At 49.1% G+C, this 25,168-nt stretch overlaps 1 protein-coding gene across 1 annotated transcript in view; it reads right to left on the bottom strand.

Annotated features, from left to right (window-relative positions):
* Nucleotides 1-691: 691 nt before the first annotated feature.
* The window catches only part of GABBR2 (gamma-aminobutyric acid type B receptor subunit 2), a gene marked incomplete at its 5' end in the record, with an annotated part of 325,701 nt that continues 301,224 nt past the window's right edge, over nucleotides 692-25,168 (bottom strand). Inside the window, 6 exons of the mRNA XM_080940105.1 lie at nucleotides 692-3,178; nucleotides 5,592-5,709; nucleotides 12,494-12,623; nucleotides 14,410-14,592; nucleotides 18,144-18,368; nucleotides 20,976-21,086. Coding sequence (XP_080796231.1) covers nucleotides 3,013-3,178; nucleotides 5,592-5,709; nucleotides 12,494-12,623; nucleotides 14,410-14,592; nucleotides 18,144-18,368; nucleotides 20,976-21,086 — 933 coding nt within the window. The 3' untranslated portion in view covers nucleotides 692-3,012. The remainder of the gene's footprint in view (nucleotides 3,179-5,591; nucleotides 5,710-12,493; nucleotides 12,624-14,409; nucleotides 14,593-18,143; nucleotides 18,369-20,975; nucleotides 21,087-25,168) is intronic.

The following is a 25,168-nucleotide window of genomic DNA, read 5'->3' as shown; positions in this document are numbered from 1 at the left end:
ACTCAGATAGGAATCTAAGGCCACCTGACAACCAGCAAACCAGAGGCAGCCTAGCTGCCCCAGCAGGTGCATGCTATGGCCGGGTGGCCAGTTCCCTCCCCACACCTGATTCTTCGTCTCTTTTTCTGGCTAATGTGTTACCTTCATGGCTAAGCCCAGGACTAGCTGAGAATCCCATCAGTAGGAAATTAAAACGTGAAGCCTATGACTTAAGTTAGTAAGACATTCAAGACAAGTGTGGCTAAGTGTCGGGCATTTATGAAGAACTGTGCGGCTGCAAGTCCAGAAAGCCAGTCTTGTTTGGAGAGTGCGTCTCCAAACAAGACTGGCCCATGTGCCTATTCTGTGCTGTCACTGTCGCATTGGTCCACCCAGTGCTCTGCCAGGGCACACCGCTGCCTGGGGTAGACCCTGACTAGGAGCAAGCGACCTATGGGTACTTCTTTGAGGGCCTGGAGCTGGGCTCTCCCAGGTCAGGACTCAGCGCACCTGTTCCTAGGCAGCTCCTGTAAAAGCATAAAAACAACAACAACAACAACAACAGGATATTCTTCCCTTTTATTCATAAAAACAAATTTTCAACAATTTATTAAAAATCGATACCATGCAGTGGGACGAGAGAAACTCCTCATTTACATCTGATCCTGCCAGTTCCGGTCTAATTAAAAGCAGTCGTGTGTGTGTGTGTGTGTGTGTGTGTGTGTGTGTGTGTGTGTGTGCACTAGCGTCACTGGAAGATGCCCTTGGGCGGAAGCCTCTAGGAAATGGACCATGTGTTTGCTGCATATAAAAGAACAGAACCAGTAGATAGCCAGAATCACTTTGTGGGGCTTGTTAATTGCAGAGAAATTAAAAAAAAAAGGGTGAACCTACAGGATCAGTAGACAGAGATGTATCTTGTGGGTTAACCTAGAAGACGGAGCACAGTTTGGAGTCACAAGGGATTACAGACGCACGCTCACCTCCGACAATCCAGTACTTTTGTTTTTTTTTTTTTTTTTTCCTGCTATGCTGGAGTAATATTTCTACAGGTTTTTTTTTTTTTTTTTTGTCTGTATACATTATGTACAGTTAATTATCTCTTTCCCTTTGAAAAAAAATTAATGCGGTCTTTTAAACGAAATTTGGTTTTGGTGAAGTCGAAAAAGGAAGGAAATACTGGTTCACACACGGTGAGTGACAACATGGAGTTCCGGTGCCTAAACAGAGAAGGACATCAACTTGACCTGTGATGTGTTGACATTTTTCCCCCCTTAAAAGCTACAGAACCTCCGTAACCTCTCTTTGGGGGAGGGGAAGGGAGAGCTATGCTACGTGAACTAGGGTGTTTTGAAATGTTGGCGGTGGTGATTCCCGTGGGCCCTTTCTGTCACAGCCTGGTGGTTGACAGCAGGGTGTCCTGACTGCAGGGGTCTGGGAGGAGATTATTGCCTGCCTGTTGAAGCTGCCTTTAGGATTTCTTAGGGGAGTGAGCAAACCACTCTTCTGTGCAGACGCCCCTGGACAGTGCCATTCAGGCCTTTAGCAAGGAACGAACCTATGAAGGAATGTCAGAAGAGTCCTGAGCCTGCCTCTGACTGGGCTGTTCGGTTCCTAGGTAGAGGAAGTTTCTCTGGGCCGCACCGAACCCCCAGCTTGTGGGAGCGCTGAGAGTCAAGGTCAATACTAGTACCTCACAGCTGCTTCACAGTGCAAAGCTTTCCTGGATGAATGAGATCAACTGTCCACCTTCAGAGTGACCCTGCGAGGTAGGCAGGATGGGTGTTGTTTCAACCCCAGTCTGTTACAGAGGGGAAACTGTGGCTCAGAGAGACACTGGTGACTTGCCCGTGGTCACGGAGAGTCCGAGGGGGACTGAGGACTCAAATCCAGGTCTGACTCCCAGGCCGGTGCTCTTTGGGGTGCAATCACAAGGGAAGTATGTCGTGATGGATGAGAACCAGCTTGCTGACTGACCACCTCAATGACACCCTAAGGCGGGTACTCACAGTTTGGGGCTGGAGGGGAACTGGAGGGCTACCTTCTGGAAGCCAGGGAGCCCTGGGCCAGCAGCTCTGGCTCAGGAACACAGAGATGACTTTTAGCAGAATACCCCTGATTCACTTTGGTCAAAAAACAAAGTCAGTGTGTTGGGGGGGGGTCCCAGCAACCCTTGGGCCCCCATGGGAGAGGTTAAAGTGCACAATCTTTCATTATCGTGGTTTCTGGGAGCAGACATTCCAAGATTAGCTCAGATGGTTCCCTTATTACCGGGAACCCTAAATTTGAACACAAGGACATGGCCGACGCGGCGGGTGCATGACAGACTGCCGGTTGCATCCTGCAGAGCATGTCCGCAGTGCAGTGCCCTAAATCCCCACAGTTCCCGGAACGGGTGTTATTGTGTTAATGTGTGGCGTTTATCAGAGAGTGACAAACATCTCTCTTTGGATGGATGTCCCCTGAGAGCACGCACAGCTGCCTGCTCTGGTCCCCGGCCCCAGGGCTGTGCCTGTCTGCCCTTCCTGCTGACTCCCTGTTCCAGGGAGGCTGAAGTGGGCTGGGCCAGCCGCTGGGGACCTGGTGGCCCTGCTCACCTTCTCCCCCAGAGTGGAGAAGGGCTGGTGTGTGGGGGCGGGCACCACCGATGAGTGTGTGCGGAGTGCAGAGGACCATTTCTGCAGAGCCCTTGCTCTGGCCCCTTGGCGAGGATAGCTGAAGTCTGAGCCCTCTCTCCTTTGTCTAAAGTTTGATTTGTTTTTTTTTTTTTTGTTTTTTTTTGTTTTTTTGCAACTATCGGACATCCCAACTCCTCTTTGTTTGCAGACGCCAAGGAGAAGTCATTGTCAATCCTCTCCTTCAATGAGAGTAAGACCTTCACGGATAAGGCTCGAGGTCGGTGCCGAGTCCCTCTCTGCATGAGCGCCATTCCTGCAGTCTGGAGAGGCAGCATGGCACAGCCAGTGCCGGTGGCAGGTGCCTTGGCCCAGCATGGTGCTGTCCCGGGGAGGCCCCGGCCCAGGCCTCCCACCCCTACAGGCCCGAGACCATGACTCGGAAGGAGGGTGGTACATGTCTGTGGCGAGGGCTGGCTGTGGGGCTCACACAGGGGCTGACGCAGCTGGCATCCACGCCTCCAATGGATGGGAGGTAGGCGTGGTGGAGGATGGGGAGCTGGAGGGACAGCCGGCGCTGGATGCTGTAGGGAAGACAGCAAGAGTTAGTGAGGGCTGACTGCTCCCCTGAGAGCTTCTTGCTCCTATTTTGGCTAAAAAAAAAAAATTCTGAGGGCAGTGGGAGTCTGTGTCTTCTTAAATCCAAGATCTGTTGGTTGAACTGTTTAAGCCTTCAGACATGAGGCAGGCATTTGTAAGAGGCTCACGGGCACCTACTATTGGATATAGCCAGGAAGAGTAGCAGGAATAAATTTGTGTCTTGCTATCTCCCTATTCCCCCACACCGGGGCTCACTGACGACTGTAACTTTCATGGCAAAATTAGGAGGACCTAACCAATGCTTCGATGTGATGTGGCTTTCAGTCCCCCCACTACGCCTGTTCCCTCCTCCCGGACCTCTGCCACTGCTGAACCCAGCAGCCAATCCTTCCCAGCACGACCCCCCCCCCCTCCGCCTTTCAGGTTCTTTGGTGATTAACCTTGTCATCCCAACCGAGTTAACCAGAGGGGGAAAAAGGAAAAGGACACGCCCTGATGTGGCTGTGCCCTTCAGAGCCCTTATTAAGATCTCTCCAAACGTTCTGGATGAATCACGTCTCTTCACCCCAAATCCTGCCCTCTGGTGGCTCATTTCCCTGACAACCCACTTGGGGTGTTCTTCCATATCTTTGTGATTGTGTTTCCCATCTGGAATCTTCTTCCTCTGGAGCTCATGACCAAGTGTAAGTATCATCCGCTTTGTGGTACTTTCTCGGGGAGTGAGCCCCTTCCTCCTCAGAGTCCCCAGAGCTCTTGGAAAGAGGCCAGAGGAAGCTGAGCAGGGACAGGCCTAAGCTGGCATTGTGAGGAGGTACCCATGGCGGAGGGGTAGTAAAGGAAATGTAGCTGTCCCCTGGCTCTCTTCTCCAGGCCACATGACAGTAAACCGTAATGACAGTAAGTCATTGAATATTTAGTAAGGCTGTTTATAGGGAATGTCGGGGGTGGCTTCTTGCTCTCAGTGACATTTTTGCTAGATTTTGCCTTGCAGTTCTCAGGGGCAAACCAGACCAAATTAAATGGAGACTCTCACAAAGAAAAGAAATACAGGAAACAGAGCAAAGCATTGTTACCCCAGCCAAGAAAGAGAAAGGCACAGCCCCTCTGCCGCCTGTTCAGGGAAACACCAGCTAAGGGGAGCCAGGGAGGCTGGGACCTTGCTTCTGGGGAGTCACGAGGCTCTGTGGTGAATGCACTCAATCCCAACAGCATGCGCCCCAGAGTTTACTCAGAGCTTGATGGTTTCTGAGGTGTGTGGGTGCTTACGCAGTACTCCTGCCCTGAAAGGACCCGTGGCTCAGAAAGACTTCCCAGATACAGCAATGCTCACAAAAGGGAGTGCCGGGCATTTTGTGGTCGTGATTCCGTGCTGAGACGCAGCCTGGTAGGGAAAGGGGGCATTCGAAATCCACAGGAAGAGAACCACCATTGGCTCTCCTTGCAAAGAACAGAGACCGTGGAGGGAACCTGGGACCAAGTCACCTTCCTTCCTGATGGCCAAACTCACAGCTAAAGCTGCATGCATGTCTTCTGGCTTTTGCCTTCGGGTTTTCCAAAACTCCCCAGGCAACACACTGGAGAGGAAGCAAGCTCTTTTTCTCTCTCTTCATTTTGGCCACATTATAAATAAGTCCGTTTTCTATTACTAATTTATATTTCCTAATTTCTGGCCAGGGTTGGCATTTGCTGGGTTGATAGCATTCTGTGGACTGGATGACTCTGCTGGTTATGTTTGCCTGTCACTTCCCGGAAGCCAGGTCAGAGTTTATGCATCTACTCCAAGCTGGCAATGATCTGGAAGGAGCTGAAGTCGCTGTTAGGGGCAGAGCTGAGACGCACAGGTCTTCGATTTCTTCTCTGACTCATCTTACTTAAATTAACAGCCCCTTCTCCATTTCATTTACCTCCAAGCACCCAATAAGAGCACACGATCCCTTGTCTTTTTAATAGTTACCTTGTCAAATAGAATGGAGACTCAAGTAATGGGCAGGATAGAAGGAAAATACCTCTATTTTAGATACTGCTGTGTCCCCAGCCTCTGTCTGACACTAATAAATTTCAATTATCACTAAGCATATGAGTTTCACAGGGTTACAGTTTGCACACAACAAAGCAGTGTGTGTTGGTAGAGAACATTTTGTGGTGGATTTAATGTCGGACAGTGCCGAGTTCAAATCCTACGTCCTGCATTCCTCATCAAGTACTGGGTGAGCTTGTTTGGGTCCTCTCCGTCCTTTGGATATTAGCTTTCTATCCTGTAAAAGCAGCACTGGAATATGGCTGCATCACTGGGTCACGCTCAGGTGAAATAATGGGTGTGAGACTGTTGTGCAGTTGGAGACAGCTGTGCAGGGGTAGTGTGCTCCTGAGCGCGGGTCTTCTGGGGAAGGTACTTACTGCTCTGGGGAGTTGATGTCTTCTATGGGGTCTTTGCATGTTCTTGAGGGCTCTGTTGTGTTCCACTGGAGCTGGGGGTTTTGATCGAGGTGATTTTTTAGGATGGCCTTTCCTCCATCTGTTGAAGACAACATCACAATAAAACAAAACAAAACAGCAATTGTGAGATCTGCCTGGAGGATGCTGTCCGTGGATTAACAGAGTCCACAGTCCTTCATTTTTTGAGTCAGAGTCTGCCCTTCAGCCCGTCTGAACCCACGAAGAGAGCTGAGGAGCTGTCACTCATGGACAACAGCCATGGGCTGGGAAGTGTGTGGCTGGCCTCTCTTCTTTCCATTTAAGAAAAAAAAAGGGGGGGCTGGAGAGATGGCTCAGCGGTTAAGAGCACCAACTGCTTTCCAGAGGTCCTGAGTTCAAATCCCAGCAACCACATGGTGGCTCACAACCCTCTGCCCTCTTCTGGTGTGTCTGAGGACAGCTACAGTGTACTCATATATAATAAATAAATCTTTAAAAAAAAAGAAGAAAAGTAAAAAAAAGAAAAAAAAGGCAGGTGGGAATCAAGTGGACCAATGTGGGCCATGTACTTAGCCTGAGGAAGTCTAACACTGAAGTCCTCTCTGGGCATGGGTGTCCATGGAGAAAGGGGGAAGTTCTCTATGGTATGTTTTGGATAGAATTCACAGAAATTAAAGGGAATAGGATAGACTACTGGTGGGGACAGCAATTGTCGCATCTTTACAGAGAATCTTGGTTAGTGTCTGTCAACCAGTATAAAAGGCACGGGTCCCTCACCCAACAACATCAAAGATTGAGCTCAGTGTCTTGTGTCTGCTAGGCAAGCTCTCCAGCACTGAGCTACGGCCTTAGTCTGAAAAAAAAAAAGATTATTTATTTTATTTTGTTTGTATGTGTGTGTCTGTCATGTACAAGTAGATGCCCAAGGGGAGACCAGGGGAGGGCACCAAGTCCCTTGGAGCTAGAGGCTGTGACTCTCCTGTGGGTTCTGGGAATCAGACTCAGATCTGCTGCAAGAGTTAGATGTTCTTAACTGCTGAGCCATCTCGCCAGCTCCCCGCCGTCTGCTTACCTTTGTTTTATTATTCTAAGACAGTGTCTTACTATGTTGCCACGGCTGGCCTTCAGCTTGTAAGTCCCCTGCCTCAGCCTTCTAAAGAGATGGGATCCATCTATTACTCTGGCCAGACTTTCTGCTTCTGGGAAGCATCCTAATCAAGGCATGATGAGATGTTTGTTGGCGTTCATCTGAGTCTATCCAGCAATAATGAACTAGTTGCCGAACGAAGCTCTGTGGACTGCTCTCAGAAGAATGCATGGCCACATACCATAGCTAAACAAATCTCTTCTCGGGCTTCCTAAACATCTGGAGACAGATGTGCAGCCTGTATCCCACCCAAGGGATTGAGGTTGTCTTGGCTGGGCTGCACATGGTTCTTTTGTTTTTTGCTGCCCTGGGAGACGGTGTAGGTATGTGGTTTTGCATCCAGTAAGGAGGCCCCCATTATTCAGGGCTTCTGCATTTGCAAACTCGTCTGCTTTCTCAAACGTGCCACCCTGCCATCAACACTCTAGATGCAGCGTGGCCATTTGGAGTTGCTCGGCCAGCTTGAGGCGTAGCCTTCGAGCAGGCTCCACACTGTTCTAGCCTTGAAGTTGCTTTAGTGATGGACACATTTTTGCTTCTTTCTACTGTCAACTTTGTTTAAAATGGTCCCCGAGTGTAGGGCTAACTGTTCCTAAAACACAGGCGTCGGGCACAGTGTGTACGAACCTGACTTATAGGGAACAAACAGGCACAGCAGGCTATCAACTGGCTGACAAAAATGCCAACCTGGGAGGAGCTCACAGGAGTCTCACCTGTCCTTCCCCTGGGGCAGTGTTTGCCATTGTTCATGTGACAGAATATAACTACACCAATGCCTGGTTAACAAGAATCGACTGGACGCCCAGTGCTGTGGTTTGAACATGGCCTTTTAAGTTCACAGTTTTATTTTTATTTATGTATTGATTGATTAATTAATTGATTTATTTGAGACGGGGTATTATGATGTTGCCCAGGCTAGTCCTGAATTGCTGCACTCAAAGGGTCCCCAGGCCTCAGGCTTCTGGGTTGCTAGAGCTACAAGCACACACCTCTGCACACAGAAATGTAATGATTGTGCTAAGAGATGGTAACTTCCAAAGGTGATCACATTTCGAGGGTGGACTCCTTAGGGAAGGGTTTAGTGTCCTTCTAGAGGGGCACAAAGGACAGGATTTAAGCCTTTTCTGTTCCTTCCACCTGTGAGGAGACCGTTCTTCTTTTCCAGAAAATGAAGTGGTCCAGGTATTAGGAAGAAGATGAAGAAAGTGTGTGTGGGGGGGGTGGGGGTATGCTCTATGGAGGTGTGGCAAGGCTTGGGGGCAAGGAGGATGCCTCTGGGGAGCCCATGTTGGAGATCCCTTTTCCCTGAGGGACCAGCCACAGGTACAGAATAAAGTTCCGGTCATGGGGAGGGGAGTTAAGAGGGTAGTAGGGGCAGAGAGAGAGAGGAGAGGAGAGTAGAGAAGCAGAGGCCGGCCATGAGTACCTGGAAGGAGGAGGGAATGGGGAGAGGAGGGACCAGGGGGAAGAGCAAGAAAGCAAGAGAGCAAGAGAGAGAGAGGAGGGGGCAAGCAGCCCCTTTAATAAGTCAGGTAACTGGGGCGGAGCATACCTGGCTGTAGCCAGGTTGTTGCCAGGTAACTGTGGGGTGCGGTTTACAGAATCCCAACACCAGGGACCATCTCAGAATCAGAGGCAAGGACCTCTAGACACTGAACCTACCAGTTCCCTCATTCTGAACTCCCAGCTTGCAGAACTATGAGAAAACACATTTATGCTATGGCTTTTTCCTTCTCCTTCCTCCCCCTCTCTCTCCCTCCCTCCCTTCTTTTCTTCTCTACCTCTCCTGTCTTCTCTGTGAGTGTTGTGTTGTGTGTGTGTGTTGTATGTGTGTGTTGTGTTGTGTGTGTTGTATGTGTGACTGTAGTGTGTGTGTTGTGTTGTGTGTTTGTATGTGTGAATGTTGTATGTGTGTGTTGTATTGTATGTGTGTATATGTGTGTGTTGTGTTGTGTGTTTGTATGTGTGAATGTTGTATGTGTGTGTTGTATTGTATGTGTGTGTATGTGTGTGTTGTGTTGTGTGTTTGTATGTGTGAATGTTGTATGTGTGTGTTGTATTGTATGTGTGTGTATATGTGTGTGTGTTGTGTTGTGTGTTTGTATGTGTGAATGTTGTATGTGTGTGTTGTATTGTATGTGTGTGTATGTGTGTGTTGTGTTGTGTGTTTGTATGTGTGAATGTTGTATGTGTGTGTTGTATTGTATGCGTGTATATGTGTGTGTTGTGTTGTGTGTTTGTATGTGTGAATGTTGTATGTGTGTGTTGTATTGTATGCGTGTATATGTGTGTGTGTGTGTGTGTGTGTGTGCTCACATCATGGGTGTCCTTCTTCAGACACCCTGTCATACGCCTTTGCTGTCATTCCTCAGGTGCTGTGCACTTTCTACTTTTTGCTTGTGTTCTTTGGGATAGATCTCTCATTATCATGTGACTAGCCTAGGAGGCCTAGCTGACTGCCCAGAGAGCCCCTGGGGTCAGCTTGTCTCTGCGTCCCCTGGGCTGGGATGGCAGCATGTGCCCCTGACACTTGACTTTTCACATGTGTTCGGAGATTAAACTTGGTTCCTTCGAGCACTTTACCAACTGCGCCATCTCCCAGCCCGTTTCTGCGGCACCCGAAGGCCGAGACTGTGATATTTGGTTATAGCCGCACAAAGTCTGTTACACACAGACCGAATGCCAACAGCCACAGGTGACTCACAGCAGTGTCTACTTCAAGCAGTTATAGCCCAGATCTTCCTTCTTGCCTTTTTTCTTTCTTTTAAAGTTGGCTTTATTCATTTTATCTCATGTATGTTTTGCCTGCACGTATGTCTGTGCATCACGTGTGCCCACAGAGACCAGAAGAGGGCACTGGATCCTCTGTAACTGGAGATGTGGATGGTTTTGAATCGTCACATGGGAGCTGGGAAATCAAACCCAAGTCCTCTGTGAGCACTTCCCCACTGGGCCAGCTCCCCAGCCTCTCACTGTGAGTTCTCTTCCCCACTGGGCCAGCTCCCCAGCCTCTCACTGTGAGTTCTCTTCCCCACTGGGCCAGCTCCCCAGCCTCTCACTGTGAGTTCTCTTCCCCACTGGGCCAGCTCCCCAGCCTCTCACTGTGAGTTCTCTTCCCCACTGGGCTAGCTCCCCAGCCTCTCACTGTGAGTTCTCTTCCCCACTGGGCCAGCTCCCCAGCCTCTCACTGTGAGTTCTCTTCCCCACTGGGCCAGCTCCCCAGCCTCTCACTGTTTGCTCGACAGTATATAGTTTTAGGCAGAGGCAGGCAGGTCTCTGTGAGTTTGAGGCTAGCCTGGTCTACAGAGTGAGTTCCAGGGCAGCCACAGCTACACAGAGAAACACTATCTTGAAAAGAAAGAAAGAAAGAAAGAAAACCAAAAGCAACCAACCCCAAACAAACAAACAAAACTCTATCCCTCAAAACCAAACCAAAACCATCCAACCAAAGATAAAAAACCCTCAAAAAAAAAAAAAAACAGTATATAGTTTTAAGAATGAATATTTTACTGCAGAGTTCAGGCTACCCTCCCCGTCTGGCCCTACTTACCAGCTTACCACTGGGTTTCATCTGGTACTTCCTCATTTCACTTTTCTATTTAAGTCTGTGCTCATCTGTATATTAGCATTTATGTTACAGGGCAGAGTGAAGCCTCATCTCTGTTCTTCCCGCAGGGCTGCTCACTCAGCCCAGGGAAAGTAACTGACAAAAATGTCCTCCACTGGGGCTGGAGAGATGGCTCAGTGGTTAGAGCACTGACTGCTCTTCCAGAGGTCCTGAGTTCAAATCCCAGCAACCACATGGTGGCTCATAACCATCTGTAATGTCTTCTGGTGTGTCTGAAGACAGCTACAGTGTACTTATATATAATAAATAAATCTTTAAAAAATGTCCTCCACTAAAATGAAGTGCTTTCCTCCATAAGGGGATTGCTAGGAGAGTCAGGGTGTCACTACGCAGCTCTGGCTGGTATGGAGATCCTTATGTGGATCAGGTTGGAGTCTAACTCACAGAGATTTGCCTGCCTCTGCCTCCCGAGAGCTGGGATTAAAGGCGTGCACTAGTATGCCTGGCCCAAGGGTAATTTTTATCCTTTAAGATTCTTTGTAACTATTTCAATGTAAAGATTTCTTTACAATTAACATTTTATGTAATACACACACATGCACATTTGCACACACACATGTGTATGTCTCTCTGCATGTGAAACTTCTGAAGACTGTACATACTTATATATAGTTCCAGCGCTTGCAGGTGGAGGCAGGTATAGCAAGCGTTCAAGGTCATCCTTGGCTGACTAGGTCAGCCAGGCAGTGGTGGAGCGCGCCCTTAATCCTACCACTTCTGAGGCCAACAAGGCAGATCTCTGAGTTCAACAGCCCGGTCTACAGAGTGAGATTAAGAATAAAATAAATATTTTCATTCCTATTGATTTAAAAATAGATTTTTTTCTTTGCACACACTGGAGGTTGGACCCAGAGCCTGAATCATGACAGGCAGGTCCTCTACAGTGAGCTGCAGCCACAGTCCCTAAAACAACTTCATAGCAAATGAAGCACAGATGCTGGCAAACGCCAAACACCAGGGGAGTGCTGTGCACAGTGAAAAGCAAGGAAATGCCTGCATGCCGTGCTCTGCATTGTGAGCCTGTCTCTGAGCACACGGTTGGCAGCCTGCTTGTGTTCTAGTCCTTTAAAAACTGCACTCACACAAACGCTTACATATGGCTGCACGTGTGCCCCACACCCACCCCGTGAGAGAGAGAGAAAGAGAGAGGATGATAGTGCTAGCTTCTTACACTCAGAGATCTAACTTACATCTTTTTTAAACATTTAAAAGAGACTTACTTGTGTGTGTGTGTGTGTGTGTGTGTGTGTGTGTGTGTGTGTATGTGTGTGTGTGTGTGTGTGAGTTTATGTGCTCCACAGGTATGCAGATACCCAAGGAAGCCAGAAGAGGACATCAGATCCCCTGGAACTGGACCTATAGGTGGTTGTTCAGTGTGGGTGCTGTGAACTGAACTCAGGTCCCCTCAAGAACATTAGTGTTCTTAGCCATTGAGCCACCAGCCACTAACGTGATAGGCAGACTCTGTCACCTAGCTATCCCATTGTCCCTTATCTCACCTTTAAGTGGCTGTACCACATGCTCTGCTTGACCGTCTTATAACAGATGAAATAACTTCATCCATCAATACTGTTGCAATGAGCGCTTAGGTGCCCACGTGGATACCTTTCTTGCTGGGAAGCTACTACCTCAAGAAGTTTAAGGCTTCACATTTAGAGAGGACCAGCCTGCCTTCCAACGTCACAGGTGAATGCCCTCTTCCATATGTCCCCCCACCACACTGGCTTTTGCTAAGAGGTAGATAGAGCGGCCCATGTCACTGTGACTTGTTCCCATGTGGTTGGTAAGGGGAGCCACACTTTCCTGACTGTTCTCCTGAACACACCCGAGATGCTTCTTAAAGTGCGAAGTAAATATAAATCATCCTCTGTGGCCAACAGAGGGAGATAAAGAGTGTCCCTGTCAGAACACTGGGGCACCAGCTATCCTGTGTACAAGCAGACATGGTGCCTGAGGGTGAAAAGTTGAACTCCAGAGCTGGGGAATGGGAGGAGGAGACTCTGAACAGGTGTAGGCAGGAGATGAGGTGCTTTGGCCCCAAGCTCTCTTGGAGCCCTACTTTCATCTTCAGAGGGACAGATCCCATCTCTGGGCCCTGTCACCTCTTACCTGTGTTCTCTGTGAAGTTGCCCAGGCTGAGGATGTCATTGAGCTCTTGGTAGTGATTCTGTTTGATGTATGTGGTCTTCTCTGGTGTGTCTTGGAGCTGCATGGTGACTTCTTCCAAGTCTTTGTCCAGCTGGAAGACAAGAAGACTCTATCTAAGATCATGATCCCAGTCCCAGACCCTGGGGTTCCACCTCTGCATCGCCCCAACCCATTTTTGTGTTTCCAGACAGGGTGTCGCTGTTGTCGCCTTGGCTGTCCTGGAACTCACTCTGTAGACCAGGCTGGTCTCAAACTCAGAGATCCACCTGCCTCTGCCTCCAGAGTGCTGGGATTAAAGGCCTCTGCATCTAGAGATGAGCTTTGTTGCATTCATTCAAGCAGGAGCTGAGCTGAGCTGGACCAGGGGTTGGCAGTCACATGAACTGTCTGGGTTTGAGCCTCGAGTAGGTCCAAGCAAGACCAGGAGCAGGACAAGGAGCAGGGATAAGCAGAGAGGCCCGCTCAGGCCAAGAGGAGACAGGCTGTACTTCCTGGCTCTGTACTGGGGTTGTGATTCTCAGCCTCTGTTTGTGGCACAAGGACATCACCATACCCACCTCACAGGATGCACAAAGATTTGGTGAGAATGCATGGGGTGTTTCTCCCGGTGCTAGAGGACTATCAGAACTACCATTGTAGCTACCCAGCCAGGAGGTATTCACAGGCAGGGCACAGCATCTCTGAGCCCTGTACTCTCATACAGGCTCCAGCCAGCTGGGGTGGCCTGGGGGAACGGCTACAGAAGAATCAGGGCAAAGCCAGGGAAGTTTGTGTGGGTGGTGGGCAGCGTCCGACCATAGAACATGAAGGAAGTTTTACTAACTGTGAATTGCTCTTCTGAGGGCGGGACAAAGCTGCTGCCTAGTACGTTCTGAAAACATGATTGGCAGTTTATTTGAAAGGCAGAACTAACTGGTCACCCACATCCAATCTAGCGACCAGCTTCTGCCCTGCAAGTGTCTGCAAGAGCCGACATTTCCCAGCTTCCTCTGTGCTCTGTGGCTAAATGAGCTCATGAAAATTTTGGCAGTACAGAGAGACAGGACCGAACTGTATGCAGATTGTGTGAGTGTGTGTGTGTGTGTGAGAGGGAGAGAGAGAGATGTGTAAGCAGGTATGTGTATGGGTGTATGAATGTGTATGAGTGTGTGTATGTGTGTGTGAGTGTGTGTGTGTGTGAGAGAGAGAGAAGGTGCGTAAGCAGGTATGTATATGTGTGTATGAATTTGTGTATGGGTGCACAAGTGTGTGTATGTGTGTATGTCACTTGCTTAAGGGGTAATATCTTATGTGGGCTTTCTGTGTTTCTTCTTTCTGACATTGAGGCCATGTCTTCATTGTGCTGAGCCTGGAGAACAGCAGGAAGCAGACGAGGAGCCCCACCCCACAGATGACCCTGCCTGGCTGTGACTTAGCCCAGGTGGAGGTCCAGTCAAGACCCTAGGGAGGGAGAGTGAGAGGGAATTGGGGTTCCCTCTCATTTGGGGGTGTGAATTAAATAGAAAGCATTCTTGTTGTGTCCTTTCTGGACTATTCAAGAAGTAATTCAGAATGGGGTGGTGGTGGGGGACAGGTTAGCCACAGCATAAGCATCTCTGGGGACCTATCTCTGCACTCTCTCACCATGTTGTGCATTGGGGAGCTATGGAGGTCCTCCTTGCAGATACCCCCACGTTTCCTCTCTTTCTTAACACACCGGAGATTGGGAACTGTTGGACTGTAGGAGTCTAGGCCAAATGACACCAAGCTTGGGTCAGATGTGCTAAACTCCCTGACATGACCTGGGGTGTTTTAAAGGACTACGGAGCAGGGATAGGTTGGAGACCAGGAAGGGGGGCCGGGACAGCAGGATGGGTGGTCTCCAGATGTGGACGCACCTCTGTGATCTTCATTCGTAGGCGGTGGTTTTCTGACTGCAGTCCCTCCAGGCGTGATGTGCTCGCCTGGTTCACGCTGGTGACGGAAGTGGAGGTCTTTGAATCTTCTTTCTTCTGGTTCTGCGTGAACTGGAATCGCCTGTTCTGAGTGGCTGCGTCGGGGTTTGTCCTCAGAGTGATGAGCTGGAGGAACAGAGGTGGCTTGCAGTTGAGATTCCTGCCATGTTTCTCTCTCTCCCCAACCATGGTCCCCCACCAAGTCTGACGCGGGAACTGACAAGTCAGCCCCTCCCCCGCACAGGAGGCAGGCTGGGGCTCAGGTGCCCCAGGTCCATCTTCCCAGTCACTGAGCCTCAGAGTCCTTCTGGGATGAGAGAGTCAGAAAGTTGACTCTGGCTCATTCACACCCTGGGCAGGGGGCTGTGGGGGGTAGGGGGTGGGGTGGGTGGGCAGGGGAGGGGAGGAGGGGAGAGGGGAGGGGAAGAGGCTCATTCACACGGGGTGGGGGGGGTGGGAAGGTGGATGATTGGGGAAGAGGCTCATTCACATGGGGGGTGGTGAAGGGTAGTGATAAGGCAGTCCAGGGCCATGGGCAGGATCCTGCTGTGGAGAGTTTCTACAAAGAGATAGAAGACGCAGCTCCATGGTGAATAAGCTTCTGACTGTTTGTCCTGGCAAAGGCACTCAGCAGCTTAAAACCCCTCACATCTGTTACAGTACAGGTTCTGTGGGGTAGGCGTCTGGACATGACTGAGCAATTAAAACGATTTTTATTTTATTTTTAATAATGTATCTATGTGTACCTATACATGGGTGGGTACGTGTGTGCACGAGATTCAGGTAGGTGTGGAGGCCAGCAGAGGGAGTTGGATCCTCTGGAGCTGCGGTTAGGGGTGGTTGTGAGCCACCTGAGTGGGTGCTGGGAACTGAGCCTGGATCCTCTGCAAAAGCAATTTGGGCTGTTAACTACTGTAGCCCCTTCCCAGCCCCAATGGAGAAAAAAATAAATCTGAGACAAAACGTTGCTCCGTGACCCTGAACTTATCCACACATTCTAGAATCTTCTCTAACCCAATGGTGGCTCTGGGCTTAGCCCTGGAGACCAGGTGAGGAATTACCGTAGGCTCTATCAGGATTCCATAGCCTTGGGTGTGGGTGTGAAGAAGAGCTTCAATGCCATCTGGCCCGAAGGGATTAAGGATGGGGTGATCACCAGGACCTGCTGATGTGGGGGAGGGAGGGTGTGTGGCAATAGAGGGGGGAGTGGAGGTGAGGTGGAGAGTCGGGGTCGGGGGAGGGCAGTGGTCTGGAAGGGATAGCGGAGGAGGGCGATACAGCGCAGGCAAAGAAACTTAGGAGAGGGGTATAATAATGATAATAATAATTATTATTATTGTGTTTATTATTGTGTGGGCACATAGCAAGGCATACGTGTGGGGGTCAGAGAACAGCTTCATGGGCTGTTTCTTTCTTCCCACTTCTTTGTGGTTTCAGGACTCCAGTTCAGGTTGCCAGCTCTTTGTGGCAAGGGTTTACCCTCTGACTCTTCTTGCCAGCTTTTCTTTTTCTAAAATATTCATTTTTAAAAAAAGATGTATATATATATCTGAGGTCAGGCTGCACAGGTCTTTGAGAGGTGAAGGTCTGTCTATTGATGGCTGCAAAGAATAATGCTTGCAAAATATCTCTTGAAGCCGTTCTTCTAGATTGGTGTGACAGCAATATCCAAGGGACCTGTGGCTGCCGAGAGCCAGGAATGCCACCCAGCACACAATCATGAGCTTACTTGAAACTATGCCTTTTCTGTGTGGTTCCTAAAAACCAACTTGAGTTAAATTGGTTCTTGAGAAAGAACTTTGCGGAGGACAGCGCCGGGTCACGAGGTCGAAAGGGTGGATGTGTTTGCACTGTAAGATGTGGGTGGATACTAAGAAGGGTTGTTCCTTCTGACCCAGTAACGCCACTTCTAAGGCTGTCTACGCCAGATAATTGGAAACAAAAGAATGTGTTTTGCAGAGAAAAATGTTCCTTAAAAATCTACAGTCATTGGAGCGTTCAGCAGTAATGGATCAAGTGGACGCGAAGACAATGATCCCACCCTCAGTGATGCTGGTGGGTGTGGGAAAGGATGGAGGGTGGAGAGCCAAGCCAGACACTAAGGAAAAGTATGAATGTGCCGTAGCAAGACCAGGAGAGATGGCTCAGGGGTCAGAGCACTCACTGCTCCTGCAGAGGACTCAGGATTTCCTGCACCCACATGGTTCACAGCCATCTGTAATTCCAGACCCAGGACTTCTGACCTCTGAGGGCACCAGACATGAACACAGTGCACATACATACATGCATACATACATACATACATACATACATACATGCAAAGTAGTTATACACATAAAATAATAAATCAAATAAAATACCCCAAATCAAAAAACAAAATACAAAAGCAAACCAAAAATGAAGGTCTGGCAAGATGGCTTAGTAAGGAAAGGTGACTGCAGCCAAGTCTGATGCTCTGGGTTTGAGCCCCAGAACTTTCATGGCAGAGACCTGGCTCCAGCAGGTTGCCTCTGACAGTGTATGGCATGGCACTCCTGCACCTTCTCCTCCCCTTGTAAAACAAAATTTAAAAATGTAACTTTAAAAGATTAGCAGGAAACAGAGCATCAAACAGGAACACTCAGGTAAACATTAACAGTTGGTTAATTTGAGGTTTGGGATCTTCCCTCTTCCCCTCCCCCTTCCCTCCCTTCTTTCCTTCCTTTCTTGAGACAGGTTTTCTCTATAGGCCTGGAACTCACTTTGTAGATCAGTCTGGCCTCACACTCAGAGCTCCATCTGCTTCTGTCTCCTGAGTGCTGGGATTGAGCCGTGTGCCACCACTGAATTCTTCTCTTTCTTTCTTAATTTTTTTTCTCTCTCTGTGTGAGGTGTGCCTCCCTGTGCATATTTTTAATGTATGTGCACAAGTGTGTGGGGGTGCAAATAGGCATGTGTGCACTTGCATGTGTGGCCCCAAGTTGCAATATAAGGGAATGCAGACTGCGGCTGTGCCAGCCCCCCAGTTTTCCTTTGTCCTCACAACTGGTTTCCCGCAGAAGCCAGACATCAACAAAGGGTGTCTTTACCATTTTTTTTTTCCAAACCTGGACTTCACCAACTCAGCAAGACTAGCTGGCGAGTGAGTTTCAGGATTCTCCTTTGTGTCCCATGAGCTGCTGAGATTATAGGCATTCCTTCACAGTTTTTGTTTTATTTTTTAAAAAATAACTTCTTTATAATCAAACTCAGATCTCTTGCTTGCATGAACTGGAAGAGACTAAGGTAAGTTCTCTTGCAACAAAAGCTGGTCGTGGTGCACACTTGCAACCCTAGTGCTAGGAGGGCAGAGACAGCGGGACCACTGGAGCTCTCTGGCCCGCCAGCCTAGCAGACCGGTGGGCCCCAGGCCAGTGATCCACTATGTCTCCAAACTAAAGTGGCTGGAGCCTGAATATCAATTCTAGACGTTGTCTTTTGGCCTCTACCTGTGCACATGTACTTGCATGTAGGTTCACACACAGATGCACACAGATACACACACACACACACGCACACACACACACACGCACACACGCACATGTGTACACACATGCACATGTGCACACACACACACAGAGATGCATGCGCACATGTGGCCCTTTCCTCCATAGGTCCCCACAGTCCCCCTTGTGACAGGCAGAGGCAGAGGCTGGTACCTTCGGCACAAACACCAGGCAGAGAGTGATGGTACTGCAGAAGATGATGACCAGGGCCACTATGCAGAACTGCACGTTGGGCTGGTCACGCGTCAAGAAGGAGACGGCAGCCCCGATGATGCACATGATCCCCACGTTGTACACACTCATCCCAATGTACTTGCTGTCGTTGAGGGCAGGGATGCTCACGTTGCGGGTTTCCCACGCCAAGAAACAACCAAACAGCTGAAATGGTGGAGGGAAAGGGGAGACGGTCATTACTGGGAGGAGGCCGCTCTTCACCACTGGTTAAGCTGCGGGAACTTCTGGATGCCACTAACTACTTCCACCCAGGGCCCCAAGATGTATCACAGGGGGATGTAGAGTGTGTCAGCCTCCAGTTCTCCTTCACCCTCACGACTGGTTTCCTGCAGAGACCTATAGAGGCCATAGGCGAAGAACTTCACAGAGGATCTTGAGTGTTCTCTCTCTCTCTCTGGAGAACACAGAGGTACAGAGAGGAAAGGTGGTGGCCCACACGGTACCGAATGGCAGGAATGCTCTGTGGCTTGACTGCTCTCAGGCCCCGTGTGCAGAGCCTCCCAGAACACAGATGTGTTTCCCATCCTCGTGGAACTGAAGCTGAGATGTGGATGGCTCTGGACAACGTCTTGTAGGAGGGAATGTGGTGCATTAGTTCTGGGCTCTGCTTTTAGATGGGAAGGGGTTGCATTGCTTCCTTCCTAACAGGTTGAGCAGATTGTGATGTGTGGCCTGGGTGTGGGGGCGAAAGACCGAGGGAGCTGTCAGCTCCAGACGACTGACCTCTGGAGCAGGTTTCCAGAGAGGGAAGCTGCCATCTTTAATCACCATTATTTTGGCCTTCCTCTTATGTGATGGGTTTTTTTCCCCCTAACATCTCCGTACAGATGTAGATAGGAAAGAAATATATAGAAGAAAGGTCTAAGGGAGACTTTAGCTCTCACAGTGCTCTGAGGGAAGGTTGGCCACAGGGGCAGTCTACATCTGCACCCCTGGGTGGTACTGAGAAAGGCAGAAAGGAGACCTGAGCCTCCTCCGGGTGTAGGGTCTTGGGTCCTTCTCATTAATGCCTCTTCCATTTGTTTCAACCAGTAGCCAACATCTGTCATTGTCCTGGTGACCTGCTTTCTGAGGGTGACTTAATTTGGCATCATGGGGCAGAAGCAGGCCAGGTGGGCCAGAGGATCTGGACAGATCTCTACAAGTCACTGACCCTGAGACTCCAAAGTGGTCTCCTCACTTCTCAGGCCTTATTTGCAGATTCCAGGAGATGGGGTAACACTTGTCCCCAGGGGCCTCTGTCTGGATGAGGGGGGATGGGGGGGCAGATGCTAGAGTCCTGGCGTGAGCTTCTTTGACAGATAATACCTCATACACAATGATGGTTTCCTCTTCCCGTCCCCATCCTCTTCTCTCAAGCATGTCCTCTAGACTGCCTTATTCATTCAGTTATTTGTTGCTTACTTATTTTATTTAGAAACTTGCTTTCATCCCATAGCCCAGGCTGGTCTCGAACTCTCCGTCCTACTGCTCTGGTCTCTTGGGTGCTGGTTTAACCGTCCAGGCAAGGAAGGAAGCATTCTGAGGAGACACTTGTGAGTCCCACTTTGACTATCAGACCACTGAACTAGAATTCCTCTAGGAATCTCATGTGGAAAGGAGAGAAGGCTTGGGCCAGCCAAAGAGGAATATTGATATTGAAAAGAGATCTATAATTTATCGGACAGTTCACAGGAGAGAAAATGATGGGTCATGGGTAGGCAGGACCACATCTTGACCAGGACTCTTTGGGTCCTGGTATAACTTCTCAAAGATAACGTTGCTTCCTGATCCTAGAGATCGACTTAGGAGGGAATGGGGTGTCACTGGGTTTCTTTTCCCCTCTTTCTAATGTGGCTACATTAAAACTCTCTCTTTTCTGCTTTTCACATTGATTTGGCTGTTCTAATTGGTTTACAGAAGATGGGGAGCTGAACCTGAGTTGCTGGTATCTCACAGGCTGGTACCTCAGTAACCCTGGAATTACAGGTTTGTGCCCCAACACCCTGCTGACAGAGTCTTTTAAAAAATTTCTTTACTAGAAAATAGCCTTGGAAGCCGACACACAGAAAGGAAGCCATTGTCTGCTGGAAGCCTGCCCTGTGTGGGTCCTTCTTGCATGCTCCTTCAGTCCCCAGTGGCCGTGTCACCTCTCAGGAGAGGAAGCACAGGAAGTGCTAGGTGCAGGGACCTACCTGGGGCTCATGGTGGTGAGTGACAGGGCTAGATAGGAACCTGAGACTCTAGCTCTGACTGGGATGTACCAAACCATCCCAGGACTCTTGCAGTACGGGCATGTCTGGGGACCTGGCTGTGCTGGTGATGGGGTATGGGGCTGGAGTCGGGTAGAGATTCTTTGGAGACACAGTTAGGGACCTGTGGATGGAATTTTTCCAGATCATCTAATTGGTCCCTAAACCCAGGGACAAGGATATGGAGAGAGGAGGGAAAGGACTTAGAGACAAACTATCAATCTTTGAGTCAAGGACTGTCTGGAGCCACCTTCACTGGAGGAGTCTGGAGAGGGCTCTCCCTTAGAGCCCTCAGAGGAAACACAGCTATGCATCAGGAGGGGAACTGGAATATCATTTACGCTCATCTCTTGGGCTACGGTGGGACCTGAAACCAGGCCCTGCACAGACTAAAGGCTTGGTCACGTGGGGCACGCTCTGTTTATGTGCTTTGCCTGTTTTTCATGTTCTGAAGGCCCCCTAGGAGAGACAGGCCTGGCAAAGAAGCAGCCCCCAACTCTGCCTCCCGCTTGGTACCTACCATGAGGAGCCCCTTGTAGGCGTAGACAATGCCGAGCCAGATGGTCATGTGGGTGTTTTCACAGTGCTCCAGCAGTGGGCGGATGGAGATGTCCCGGCCTGCTGGGTCCGGCTGCATAAAGAGAAAACAAAGCCCCAGGGATAGACTGGCCGCCTTCCAGCAGCAGAGTCCCTAGCCAAAGCTCTCCTTTTCTCGAAATCTCCACAACCAGTGACACACCAGGAGAACTTTGCAATCCCATGGTGGGACAAAAGTGCCAGCTAGCAACAACTGTGTTGTACTTGGTGGCTGTATCTCAAGCCTGAACCCTGGTCCAGTGGCTTTGTCCAACCTGAAATAGAGATGCTGAGGGAAAGGGGTGCATTAGTCCCGTGCTCCAAGGATCTTACAAGACCTAAACCCTTCTGATAGAAATAAAGATTACTCTGAAGGTACATATGTCCCTCCTTCCCCTTGGTAACAAGACACCCCAAAGACTTGAAATTTCCTTCAGGAGCCTCACTGAAGTCTGATGGCAGACAGCTGCAGACCTTGTTTCCTAGAAAGTGACCACTCACAGCACTGATACCTTGTCAGACCACCTTGCAGAAGAGACAGGAGTCAAGACCACGATGGGTTGAGGATGGTCTGGATCACACCTTGACCAGAAGTGCTTTGTTATGCCTTCCTCTGGCCCTCTAAACCAAAACTTTATGTGAGAACCCAAGGATGGTTTGGGAGGGGCTCACTGAATCTCTTTGCCCCTCTCCCAGTGTGTTCAAGTTGAATAATGTCGCTATAGGATTTCTGTGTGTTGCCCTGGCTGTCCTGGAACTTGCTCGGTAGAGAAGGTTGGTCAAAAACTCAGAAGTCTGTCTACCTCAGTCTCCCAAGTGTTGGGATTAAAGGTTTATGCGCCACTGGTGCCTGGTTCCTATTTTTTTTTTAAATTAGTGCTTGTTTAATTGCATTATTAAGAATAGATGGCCAAATCTGGCTAATAGGGGCTGTTAGGACCCAGGCTCTGATTCTTAATCATCGTTGGCTTCAGCACAGAGATTAAAACTGGAATGACACAGGTGAGATTAACATGGCGAATTCCTGATGTTCAATACTTTCCCTGCAGAGCTAAGGACCACTGATGGCTTCTGCAGCGGGAGAGTCAGTTTTCTTTAAGGGTGTGATTCCTGCAAGCTGGGCTATGTTCCAGTGGCTGACGCCACATCTAGGAATGTGTACACAGCACACATTGCACTTTGTGGCTATTAAAAGGGAGAGAGGTAAAAAATTAGGGGATAAGTAGGTTAGGAGCAGATCTGGGAGGAGTTAGGGTGAAGTGTGTGTATGTATGAAATATGATCAAAATGCATTGCAAGAAGTTCTCAAAGAATTAATAAAAGTATTATAGTAAGAAAACTTCAGCAGGAGTTACAGGATATAGTGGACCAGACAGACATGGGGGCTACTACAAGCCCTTCTAGGAAGAAAAAGGAAAAGCATTGAGGAAGCCAGGTGGCAGCCATACTCTATATCACATGACACAGCCTAGGCCAAAGATGATTGGACAGGAGGTGGTGTCCAGGCGGCCAATCCTGAGCCAAGCCAGAGATCTGGGAGGTTTGCTAATACTCTTTCCGAAGATATGCACGGGACTAAAACAAGCAATCTTCAATACTAGTCTTTCCCAACCACTTGAAGACAAGCTGCAGACACCCAACTCCCCACTCCTAAATCATTTCTGTGTGTGTGTGTGTGTGTGTGTGTGTGTGTGTGTGTGTATGTGTGTGTGTGTGTGTGTTGTTCTGGGAGTGAGAACACTAGCAGCCACATGCTTACACTTTCCAACTGGAACAGGGGCACTGACTTTTCTCTATCACCCATTTTCACATAATTGCAGAGTGTCCTGTGTAGACTGGCTGATCATTGTCACAACTGGCTTCAGGCTATGCATGCTGGGCAGGAGTCCTGCCTAAGGGTTGGCCTCAGCCTCTCCCCCATGTTATACCTTGGGGCATAAGATGGCACTTCGTCCAATGACAGGTGATGTTAACTGTGCTCACATGGCTTCATACCACTTGAAAGGTGCTATCTCCCCTTTGTGATTAAGGAGTCGTCCTTGGGATCCACTGTGAGACCCTGCAAGGATTAGCTCAGGCCTAGTGACTCTGGGAACTGCAAACCCAGGCTTGCTAACTGTCACCCCATTTGGATGTGTCCCATTCTGCTGTCTCATTCTTGTTTCCCTGTTATTTATAGTCTCAGGGATGCTTTGAACCCCAGTGTCCTACAACCCATTGCTATCATTATAGATTTGGCCGGTGGAAAACGCCTTCCTGCTGCCGCTGACGTTTTTCTCCCATGTGCTCCTGTTGGTTTATTTTTTGAACGCTCTCTTACTTCTTGACACAGAATGTTCTACGCTCCCCTGGCATTTTCCTTGGCCTGGCGTTGGAATTTGGTTATCTTTCCTTTCTCTGGATAATGGCGCTTAGAAATCAACATCGGAAAAATTTGTGGGCTCACTGTCTTAGGGGATCATTGGTTTTATTCTTGTGTATGTATGCATGTTTGTACATACATATGTTACTAGGGGATCATTGGTTTTAGTACTGTGTATGTATGTATGCATGTATGTATGTTTGTACATACAAATGTTACTAGGGGATCATTGGCTTTATTCCAGTATATGTATGTATGTTTGTACATACATATGTTACTAGGGGATCATTGGTTTTAGTACTGTGTATGTATGTATGTATGTATGTATGTATGTATGTATGTATGTACACACATATGTTTATGTCTACCATCTCTTTGCCTTACCTGTTAAATGTCATCTATTAGCCATTTGTCACTTAGCATCTATCATTTATCTTCCTCTATTAGCTAAGCATCTATCAATTATTTGTCCGTTTACCTCCCATCAATTGTGTGACACAATCATCTATGTGTCATTCAGCCATCTATCCATCGCCGGCCATCTAGCATATTTATCCCTCCTCGTCATCATCTGTTGCACATTTGCTCTTTTACTTTATGGGTGAAGCCACACCTCGGAGATGTGCCTGCCCCCTCCTCTTCCTTAGTTTTGCCTCTCTGCACCGAGACCTCTGGTTTCCAACCGAGTCACCGATTTACTGACCTGCGGGCCTCACAATACAGCATCAGAATCCATTCACAGATAGATACCGACAGCAAACTTACTAAGGAAAACTGATGACTTCTCAGCAAATCCCCGTTGCCAGTCCAACGAAACCTCCAAGAGCGAGCATATTGTCAAAGAAAGGTGTTCAGAGCTCTGTGCTCTTCTGAAGGTGTGACTGACAGCAAGGGGTGGGTGTACCCAAGGTCAATCGTCGGAAGAGGTGGCACTTTGATGGGGCCCATGGAAGGGAAGCTGCAGGCAAAGGGACCTAGAAGCCCTCCCTCACTTAGCTGATCTCTAGGCCTGGCCTCGGAGGCAGGTACTGCCTGGGTTCCTGTGGGTGAGAAAAGATGTTCTTCCTGTATAGAAGCCCGAGGAGCTGAGTCTGTTGGGGTCTGTGGACTCAGGCCTTTTATCTTCAGATTGTTTAGCTGTGCCAAGCCACAGAAAGACATTAGCTTAGCTTCTTTGAGTTCATATGTGAGTAGGAGTGTTAGAAGGGACAGGAGGTTCCCGAGGTGACCTCCAGAATGAAGATGACCCTTCACGACACTGACTCACGCACCCCTCACTGGCTGGGATGCGTTCATTGTGGTGAATGGGGTTTCCTGACATCCTCCCATTGTTTAATTAAGGAGTTGCTCCCAAGGTCAGCAGTGACTTGGTGTCAGATTCTGTGTCCAACAGCCTCACAGACATCAGCATGCAGGAGTAGAGTCGCCCACGGTCATGTGAGCTGCAGATGTTTTAATGAGACGAAGGTAGCCATGGGAGGCGGGTTCAGCTGCAGTGTGAGCGGGTGTTCTGTCTCATGCCACCATTCAGTGTAAGGAGAATGAATGATGGAGGTTGGCAGTGCCTGCTTGGCTCTACACACTGACGGGAACCCCTCCCTTGGACCCTTGGGCAGATGGCTACACGCTTATTTTACGGAACCTTCCTGGACTTATCTATTGCAGGCCTCATCTTTCCCCTTGGGCTGCCCAGGATAACTGAGCTGTGGCCCCGAGTCTTTAAGGGCAGTCCATGGAGGACTCCACCTGACTCCGGTGCAGTGTTGAGTGTCCCC

The sequence above is a fragment of the Micromys minutus genome (genome assembly GCF_963924665.1).
Source record: "Micromys minutus genome assembly, chromosome: 28".
Lineage (NCBI taxonomy): Eukaryota > Metazoa > Chordata > Mammalia > Rodentia > Muridae > Micromys > Micromys minutus.
Note: the sequence above shows the minus strand (reverse complement) of the source record. Positions and strands in the feature narration are given on the sequence as shown.